Genomic DNA, 10,374 nt, shown 5'->3' with positions numbered 1-10,374 from the left:
GGGGGGTTGGTGCCGGGGAGTGGGGTGCATTGAGGAACCTGGCCTTGGGGCAGCAGAGAGAGTAAAGCCGGCCCTGCTAGCAAATGCACTAATTAATCTTGTACAGCCATATCTTTTTTTGGGGAACCCCTCTCATAGTATCCCCCAATGCTGAAGGCGATGTAGGCACACTTTGCCCCTTCCCGTATGGATACCAGCCAGCATGCCTGGGGTTATTCCTGGAGGAGGGAGGACACTCTCTAACTGAATTTACAACATAGAAAAGCTTAACTCGTATTATTTGCACAGGTTTAGCCCTCATCGAAGACTGATGCCATCCACTACAGCAAGCAATGTCACTCCCTCTGTTAAGCAATTGACTGCTAGACCCGTGTTCTGTTACACGGGGGGAGGTTACATGCACCCCCATACCCAGAAGTGCAGAGGAAGGAGCAGCTGAGGGGCCCTGGCTATGTATTAATGGGTAGGGTCCGCTTTGCAAAGACACTGTCACTTGGCGCTGAATGGGCTCTCTAAAGAGGAATGCCAGGGAAACTCCAAGTAGCAAGTTTAAATTAAAAGAGAAGAGTGGGCCTGTGTGGGTTAGAGTTGCCACCTGTCCAGGATTGACCTGGACAGTCCGGGTTTTCAATGTGCTCTCCGGGTTTCATGGCAGCTGAGACCCGGACACAAGATGTCATGCAGACAGGGGCAACCAAAATTAAGATAGGGGCTACCGCCCCCCCCCCCCACTGAAAATAGTCTCGACTGTGATATTTACATATGAATGGGTGGCGCTATCTACATATGAATAAGCCTCGACTCATTCCCCCCCGAAAATTTCCGTGTGCCACTGGAGGGTTCAGGTTGCGATGGAAGAAAAGGTGGCAACCCGAATGTGGGCCCTGGCAGCAAATCAAAATGCTTTCTTGGCAGATTGGCAGCAGCATAGGCTAATACATGGAAAGCAGAGAAAAAATGTGACTGTAGCACATATGACCCAATCAAATAGTTTGATTCACTTATAATATGAAACCTGACTGGGTGACGTGAGCTGCGGCTCAACTTTGACACTTTTCATAAATGAGGCACTTTTTCTTTCCTCTAACCCAGGGGTAGGCAACCTTGGCTCTCCAGCTGTGCTGAATCTACAAATCCCATCATGTTTCTGCCTCTGGGAGTCATGCCTGTGGCTTGCAATGCCTTATGGGATTTGTAGTTTCAACACAGCTGTAGAGCCGAGGTTGCCTACCCCTGCTCTAACCAGTAAAAAGCAGTGACACAGCACCAGTAAACTATATTTTACAGCCTCTCACCGCTTGCTTGTGACAACTGTGTGGATCTGTAGTAAATGTAATTTAAATAAAGATATTAATTGATTGCATTGACTGCAGATCTACACAGCTGATTGGACAGATTTGTTAAATAGTATACGGACTTCTGAAGCTAATGTGAAAAACTGAATCTGTCTCTAAACTATACAAAGTTCCCTCTCATTTCCTTCTAAATGTATTTTATTTTTTACAGTAGACTTCCTGCCCTTTGGTAGCTTCAAATAACCATTTTGTATTGATCCAAGACTTTAGTTTTTATGCTTACCCAGCATGCTTTAGGAATCCCTTTTTTGGTTTGATAGTGAGGTCCTCTGAGGCGGTCTTCTCCTCCCTGGGTTCCTCTGCAGGGTGCGATGATGCAGGAGCTGGGGCCACATGTGCAGGAACCCCAGAGAATAATGGCACTCCCATTCTTAGTGGTGCAATCACTGCTGGTGGTGGCTCAACCGACTGCTCCTCAGAGGTCACTGGTTGCTTCCCCTTGGGCCGACGAATAGAGGACTTTCTGCGTAAGATGGTCTCTGATGTGGTACCCTCATCCTTGGGTTCCTCCGCAGGGTGCAATGACTCAGGAGCTGGGGCCACAGATGGCGAAAGTATGGGGCTTCCCGCAAGGAAGTGTGGAACCCCCATTTTAAGTGGTGTTATGACTGGCGGTGACGGCTCAACTGGTTCGTCTTCAAGTGGCACCGGACGCTGCCCTTGGGGTCGTCGAATTGAAGACTTTCTACGTAAAATCTGCTCTGACATGGAGCTGTCATCCTTGGGTTCTTCTGTAGGCTGTGATGACTCACCAGATGTGATCCCTGGCAGTGATGGCTCGGTCAGATCCTCCTGCAATGTCCCTGGACGCTGGCGTCGGCGAACAGAGGACTTTCTACGTAATACCGGCTCTGAGACAATACTCGCCTCTGTAGTTTCCTCGGCGGGGTATGATGACTCAGGATCTGGTGGCACAGCTGGTGAAAGTGTGGACATTTTCTGAGGAAAAACTGGCACCCCCATATTTAGCGGTAGGTTAGCTGGTGGTGATGGATCAGGCAGATCTTCCTGAAACGTCACTGGACGCTGCCCCGGGCGTCTACGAACAGAGGTCTTTCTGAGGAGCAGAATGCGGCTTTTCTGCGCGCTGACATCCAAGGTGCTGTGAAAGGGCTAAGGAAACAAATGACTTCATGAAGAACAAGTGGACCACATCATATTTATAATCAAAAAAGAACATTTACTGCATGTCATGTTGTAGGTTGTCTTAACATTACATTCTGAATGTGCTGAATGGGGCCGACGCCATCTGGTTGGAAAATTTGCACTGTGCCCCCCAGCCGCCATGTTCTTGAAGCCTATTAAGATCTATCATCATAGCTTGTGGGGGCTTAATAAAGAAATCAGCGGCTGTATTAATATAACTGAGGGACAGGGTAAAGCAGAAGAATGCAATAGGTGCACTGTGCTATACACTACATACCCCCCACTGCTACTATTTCTACTCTGTGCTATACATTACATTTCCTTAGACCACTGAACCCTGTGCACTGTGTTGTACATTCATACCACAAAGAATCTTTCAGGAATACAACATTTCAGCCTCTTCAAAGGATGTAGATGATAGATAGATAGATAGATAGATAGATAGATAGATAGATAGATAGATAGATAGATAGATAGATAGATAGATAGATAGATAGATAGATAGATAGGATAGATAGATAGATACCGTGTTTGCCCTAAAATAAGACACTGTCTTATATTTTTTTGGCTCAAAAAAACACACTAGGTCTTATTTTCGGGGTAGGTCTTATTTTTTTTTAATGTATAACATTCCAAAGTTAATGCAAATCCAAATTAAATAATCAAAAATGGCAAAGTTAAGAATAGGGTGAGGTGCCGTACCTTTCCAAGAGCAATTTGGTAACCAATTGCTGGCCAGCATGAGTAAAGCGAGCTTTCACTATCGATTCCTCACAGGCGGAGTGCATTTGGTATCACTCCGCCTGTGACAGGGGCCGGCGCTATAGAGGAGGCATCGGCTTATGCGGCTCTGCTCCCTCCGCTGCCGCCTGGCTTACTCTAGCGCTGGCTTCATTGGCACTGATTCTCTCCCACCTCTCCTGCGGCTCTTCAAGTTCCCGCTTATGCCACCACCAGCCCTGCGAATGGTCACAACTAGGTCTTATTTTCGGGGTAGGTCTTATATTTTTGAAATTCCCAAAAATACTAGTAGGTCTTGGTTTCGGGGTAGGTCTTATTTTCGGGGAAACACAGATAGATAGATAGACAGACAGACAGACAGACAGATAGATAGGATTCCTCTGCTAGGGGAGGCTTCCTGTAAAGCCTTCACAAAAGTATGGCACTGTACAGAAGCCATCAATTCCCTACTATATACCATTGAGATTAGTATATTCATCACACAGATGCTTCTACTAGTCTTAGATCTATGATCATAAAGCTCACCACTTTGCTGAAAAAGTCATCCTCTTCTTGCACAACTCGTTGGGTTGACATTCCAATTCCATCCACTACAGTTTGCTCTTGACCCCTGGTGATCTCCTCATGAGATGTTGTTTGTATTATTGGTAGATCTTCCTCTTTTTCCTCATGTTCTGCTTTCGGATGCTCGACTTCATGCAAGTAGATTGTGGTGGTTTCTTCATTAGTGGACGGTTGCACTTCACTTATAATGTCCGCCTCTTGTTCGATTTGACCGGCTTCTGTTAGAGACTTGACATCCATCTCGGGTCCATGGAGCTCACTTGTAAATGAAATTTCACTCTCTGCTGAAGTGCTGATGACACCCAAATTCACAACTTCTTCTAATACACCTCTGTTAATGACCACAGTTCGGGATGGAGTATCTTGTTGGTTGACTTGACCCTGAACTTGGCCGGGTTCATGAGTGATTTCGGGTTTTTCTGTAGATGTGACCTTCTGTTCATTGTCTACCTGTTTGTTCACCATAGTTGTCTGTAAAATGAAATATTCCTCAGTCTTATTCACAGAGTGACCCGAAGTGAGATGGGACTCTGTCTCTTCTGTTCTTTCATCTACCTCTTTTTCATCCCTCACATCTGATTCCTCTAGTTTGACAGAAGATGCAAAGTTTGCATTCCTAACTGTGTGATCTTCAGTGACCACAGACTGAATTTCTAACATGAAATCTTTGCCTGTTTCAAAATTTGAGTCTGAAGAGGATTTCCAGTTATCTTTGACATCAAGGTGACCTTCTAAATGTGATTCAGAGAGACCATCGAGATCCTTGGTCTTTTCCGGAGCTTGCTCTTCAGTGTAAGCACTTGATTGGTCTTCAGGAGGGACGGTTACCTTTCCATTTGAATCCGAGTCATCCATTATTTCAGGAATCCCTTGTACTGTGTGATCTGGGCTAAGCATGCAATGAGTTTCTGACAAGAGGTCAAGTTCTTCATGAGATTTAGAGACTTTTTCAACCTCAGAATCTGCTATTTCTGTCACTTCCACAATATTATCCAAATTCGATGTTGTAATATGTGAAGCAGACAATTCACTCTCCATTTCACTGCCACTTTCTTTCGCTATAGATGCCATTACATTTTGAACAGTCTGAATGTCTAACCTGGCATCTGGTTCCTCTGACGACACACTGATGCTTTGGTCTAATAGACTTGAGGAAATAAGAGAGGTGATTTCTGATAATAGGCTTAATTCCTTATGACTTTGACTGGTTATGTCCTGGTCCATGGTAGATTCTAGTACATGGCCTGTAATAGCATACTGAGCCACTGCATCGGTGGCCTGATGGTAATATTCCTCTTGTTCATAACTTTCTTGAAGTGGTTTTAAATGAACTTGAGGTTTGTATTCCTCACTGTCTCTAATATATGTATCATTTGTGTCATCTGAAGAACCATGCTTTTCGTCTGTGTGATCTCCACCTTCATCTGTTAGAGACAATTCATGTTTGACCACAAGCTTTTCTTTGGGTACAATTTCTACTTCTATGTGCTCTTGCAGTTCCTCTACTTCGCAGGTAGATGTTTTACTGTTGCATTCGCTCTCTGTTTTTGAGCTTTCCTCTCCAAAGACCTCTTTGTGTTCTTCAGATAATAGATTATCTCTTATCAGGACATCCTCAACAATGGATGTGCATATCTCAGTCACTGATGTGCTTTTCACTGTTTCATGCAATGTTTCCGAGCTTATGTTATCAATATCTATGATATCCAGTTGTCCAAGTAAGAAAACTTCTTGCAGCTGGTCACTGGTGCTGGCTCTCTTCTTGCGGGAAGGGTCATTATAAACTTCAAATTTCTCTTCATCTACAAACTGTTCTTTAGTTACATTTTCTACTTCTATGTTACCCGTATTGAGTACACTGTCATCTCCTTGTGATTTGCTGGTCTCTGTCAAAGAATCCTTATATCCTTCAACTTGTTCCTCATCTGTGTGTTCATTCTGTAATCTATCATCTTGCAACTGGTCTTGGCTAGATCCCTCTGCTGGGCTAGCTTTATCTGTGACCACAAACTGCTCTTCGGTTAAAATTTCAACTTCTGTCTGATCAGCCTCAAACCTGCTATCTTCTTCTTGTGATTTGTTGGTCTCTGGCTGGAATTCTTCATGTCTGTATTCATTATTTAGCTTCTCAGCAGAGTGTTCTTGTACATCAGAGGTAGTTGTTTCATTGTGGGATTCACTTTCTGCTTTAAAATGTGTATCTTTAATGATCCCACTCAGTTCTTCTGACACTAGACTCTCACTGATCAGGACATCATCAACAATGGATGTACATATCTCGACCACTGATGTAGTTAGTTCTGTTCCATACAGTTCTTCATTGCTTAATGCATCACTTTCTTTGGAAACTGCCTGCAGCAAACTGTCTTCTTGTAGCTGGTCAATGCTGGACTCCACTACTGGAGAGGCTTCATTGGGAACCTCAAAATGCTCTTCAGCTACAAGCTGTTCTCCAGTTATATTTTCTGCTTCTAAGTAACCAGTATTGACTTCACTGTCATCTCCTTGTGGCTTGCTGGTCTCTGTCAATGAAACATCATATATGACGTCAGCATTTTTCTCCTCAGCTGTGTATTCTTGCAGTTCCTCCACTTCACAGGTGGATGTATCCATGTGGGATTTGGTCACTCTTTGTAAACCTTCTTCTGGAAAGACCTCTGTGTAGTCTCCAGATCCTAGACCTTCTCTTATCAGAACGTTCTCAGCAATGGATGAACTAACCTCAATTACTAATGCACTTAGCTCCGTTTCATCACTGTCTCTGGAAATTGGTTGTGCAGGCAACCTGCCTTCTTGCAACTGGTCTTGGCTAGATCCCTCTGCTGGGCTAGCTTCATCTGTGATCGCAAACTGCTCTTCAGTTAAAACTTCAACTTCCGTTTGACCAACCTCAAACCTGCTATCTTCTTCTTGTGATTTGTTGGTCTCTGGCTGGAATTCTTCATGTCTGTATTCATTATTAAGCTTCTCAGCAGAGTGTTCTTGTACATCAGAGGTAGCTGGTTCATGGTGGGATTCACTTTCTGCTTTAAAATTTGAATCTTTAATTATCCCACTCAGTTCTTCTGACACTAGACTCTCACTGATCAGGACATCATCAACAATGGATGTACATATCTCGACCACTGATGTAGTTAGTTCTGTTCCATACAGTTCTTCATTGCTTAATGCATCACTTTCTTTGGAAACTGCCTGCAGCAAACTGTCTTCTTGTAGCTGGTCAATGCTGGACTCCACTACTGGAGAGGCTTCATTGGGAACCTCAAAATGCTCTTCAGCTACAAGCTGTTCTCCAGTTATATTTTCTGCTTCTAAGTAACCAGTATTGACTTCACTGTCATCTCCTTGTGGCTTGCTGGTCTCTGTCAATGAAACATCATATATGACGTCAGCATTTTTCTCCTCAGCTGTGTATTCTTGCAGTTCCTCCACTTCATAGGTGGATGTATCCATGTGAGATTTGCTCGCTCCTTGTAAACCTTCTTCTGGAAAGACCTCTGTGTAGTCTCCAGATCCTAGACCTTCTCTTATCAGAACAGTCTCAGCAATTGATGGACAAACCTCATTTAATGATGCACATAGCTCTGTTTCAGCACTGTCTCTGGAAATTAGATGTGCAGGCAACCCGCTTTCTTGCAACTGGTCTTGGATGGATCCCTCTGCTGGGCTAGCTTCATCTGTGACCACAAACTGCTCTTCAGGTAACATTTTATCTTCTATGTGACCAGTCTTGAATATGGTTTCTATGTTATCTTTTAATTGTGATTCTGGGTGGAAATCTGTGTGTTCTTGTACTTCACAGGTAGTTGTTTCATTGTGAGATTCACTTTCCAATGTTAAATTAACATTATTAAAGACCCCACATAATTCTTCAGACACTAGATCCTCTCTTACCAAGACTTCTTCAACAACTGATGTACACAGCCCAACCATTGATGGGCTTTCCTCTGTTTCATAAAGTTCTTGGTGGCTTGCTGCATCACTGTCTGGATGTCCATGTGATATGTCTTCTTGCTGGTCATTGCAGGATCCCTCTGTTGTAGAACCTTCATCATCAACCACCAATTGCTGTTCAGCTACAAACTGCTCTTCTTTCAAGAATTCTACTTCTATGTGACCAATTTTGACTTTGCTAACTTCTTGTGATTCTTTGGCATCTATCTGGGAATCTTCATGTGTGTAGTCACTATTTTGCTTTGCAGCTCTGTGTTCTTGTACTTCATAGGTAGTTGCTTCACTGTGGGATTCGCTTTCAGTTTTAAAGTCCGCATCTTTAATGACCTCACTGCATTCTTCTGACACCAAACCTTCTGTTATCAGAATTTCCTCAACAATTGTTGTACATATTTCCACTGCTGATGCATTTTGCTCTGTTTCAAACAGTTTTTCATTGAATGACTCATCACTGTCTGTGGAATCTGCTTGTCCAGTTAATCCATCTTCTTGAAACTGGTCAGTGGTGCTTGATCTCTCTATTGCAGAAGCTTCATTACTGACCTCAAATTGCTCTTCAGTTACAAACCGTCCTTCCTTTAGATTTTCTACTAAGTGATCGATTTTGACTTCACTGTCATCTTCTTGTGATTTGATGGTCTCTGTCAATGAAACCTCAGTTATGTAGTCATTATTTTGCTCCTCAGCTGTGTGGTCTTGCAGTTCTTCCACTTCACAGGTGGATGGTTCACCGTGGGATATGCTCTCTTCTTTAAAACCAGCTTCTATAAGGACCTCTTTGCTGTCTTCTGATACTAGAACATCTCTTACCAGAACATCTTCAACAATGGATGTGCATATCTCATTCAATGATGCGCTTAGCTCTATTTCATGCAGTTTTTCAGGGCTTCCTTCACCACTGTCGCCGGAGAGTAGTTGTGCAAGTAATATATCTTCTTGTAACTGTTCACTGTTGGATCCCTCTATCTCATAAGTTTCATAATCTACCCTAACTTGATCGTCTGCTATAAGCTGTTCTTCAGTTAAATGTACTACTTCTAAATGGCCGATATTGACCTCACCATCAACTCCTTGCAATTTGATGGTGTCTATCAATATATCTTCATATATGTAATCATTTTGTTTCACATCTGTGTGCTGTTGCAGTTCACAGGTTGATGTTTCACTGTGGGGTTTGCCTTCTGTTTTTAAACTTACTTCTTCAAAGGCATCTCTGTCTTTTTCTGATATTAAGTTATCTTCTTTCAGGACCTCCTCAGCAATGGATGTGCATATCTCAGCCGGTAATTTGCTTAGTTCTGTTTCATGCGATTTTTCAAGGCATGCGTCATCACTGTCCCCAGAAACTGGTTGCCTGAGTAACCTGTCTTCATGTGGTTGGTCATTTCTGTATTCTTCTTGTGAGAAAGCTTCATCTATGGGAACAAACTGCTCTTCAATTACAAATTCCACTTCTGTATGGCTAATCAAGACCTTGATATCCTCTTCTTGTAATTCTGTAGCATCTATCTGGAAATGTGCATGTGTGTAGTCATCATTCTGATTTATAGCTGTGTGTTCTAGTACTTTGTGGGTCATTGTTTCATTGAGGGATTCACTTTCAGCTCTAAAATTCACATCTTTAAAGAGGTCATTGAACTCTTCCGACACTTGGTCCTCTATTTTCAGGATATCCTCAACAATTGATGTACACACCTCCACTTCTGATATGGTTTGCTCTGTTTCAATCAGTTCTTTATGGCATACTTCATGACTGTCTCTGAAAATCAGTTGTTCTTGGTCTTCTTGTAACTGGTCATTGCAGGATACCTCTATTGTAGAATCTTCATCCTGGACCACCAACTGCTCTTCAGCTACAAACTGCTCTTTATTCATAAATTCTACTTCTGTGTGGTTAATCGTGACCTTGATATCTTCTTCTTGTGATTCTCTGGTGTCTAACTGGAAATCTTCTTGTATGTAGTCATCATTTTGCTTCGCAGCTGTGTGCTCATCTACTTCACAGGTAGTGGTTTTGCTGCAGGATTCACTTTGTTCCTTAAAATCTGCATCTTTAAGGATCTCACTGCATTCTTCTGACACTAAACCCTCTCTTATCAGGACATCCTGAACAATTGATGTACGTACCTCATTGAGTGATGCGCTTTGATCGGTTTCATACGATTCTTCAGGGCATTCTTCATTACCATCTGCGGGAACTTGCTGTCTGAGTAACTTGTCCTCTTGCATCTGCTCATTGCCAAGCCCCTCATTACCAGCAACATACTTCTCTTCAGCTACACACTGTTGTTCTGTTGAAAGTTCTACCTTTATGTGACCAATCTTGACTTTGTTATCTTCTTCTTGCGATTCGCTGCTCTCCGGTGGGAAGCCTTCATGTTTGAAGTCATAATTTGGTTTGTCATTTATGTGTTCTTGGTGTTCTTCCATTTCAGGGGTGGATGTTTCATTAAGGGGTTCATTTTCTCCTAAAACCTCTTTGTGTTCTTCTGATAGCAGACCATCTCCTAATACGGCATCCTCCAAAACTGAGATACATATTTCATCCGTTGATGTGCTGTTTCTGGAAACCGGTTGTCTGGGTAATGTGTCTTCTAACTGGAGAATGCTGGAT

General features: G+C 42.9%; 1 protein-coding gene across 1 annotated transcript in view; it reads right to left on the bottom strand.

Moving 5' to 3' along the window:
- Positions 1 to 1,976, bottom strand: part of APOBR (apolipoprotein B receptor) — a 6,074-nt gene extending 4,098 nt beyond the window's left edge. Inside the window, exon 1 of the mRNA XM_018559119.1 lies at positions 1,579 to 1,976. Coding sequence (XP_018414621.1) covers positions 1,579 to 1,946 — 368 coding nt within the window. The 5' untranslated portion in view covers positions 1,947 to 1,976. The remainder of the gene's footprint in view (positions 1 to 1,578) is intronic.
- Between the last annotated feature and the right edge of the window lie 8,398 nt (positions 1,977 to 10,374).

Source organism: Nanorana parkeri, unplaced genomic scaffold (genome assembly GCF_000935625.1).
Source record: "Nanorana parkeri isolate BGI_ZX_2015 unplaced genomic scaffold, ASM93562v1 scaffold379, whole genome shotgun sequence".
Taxonomy (NCBI): Eukaryota; Metazoa; Chordata; class Amphibia; order Anura; family Dicroglossidae; genus Nanorana; species Nanorana parkeri.
The sequence above is the reverse complement of the archived record's forward strand: the minus strand, read 5'-3'. Positions and strand labels throughout refer to the sequence as shown.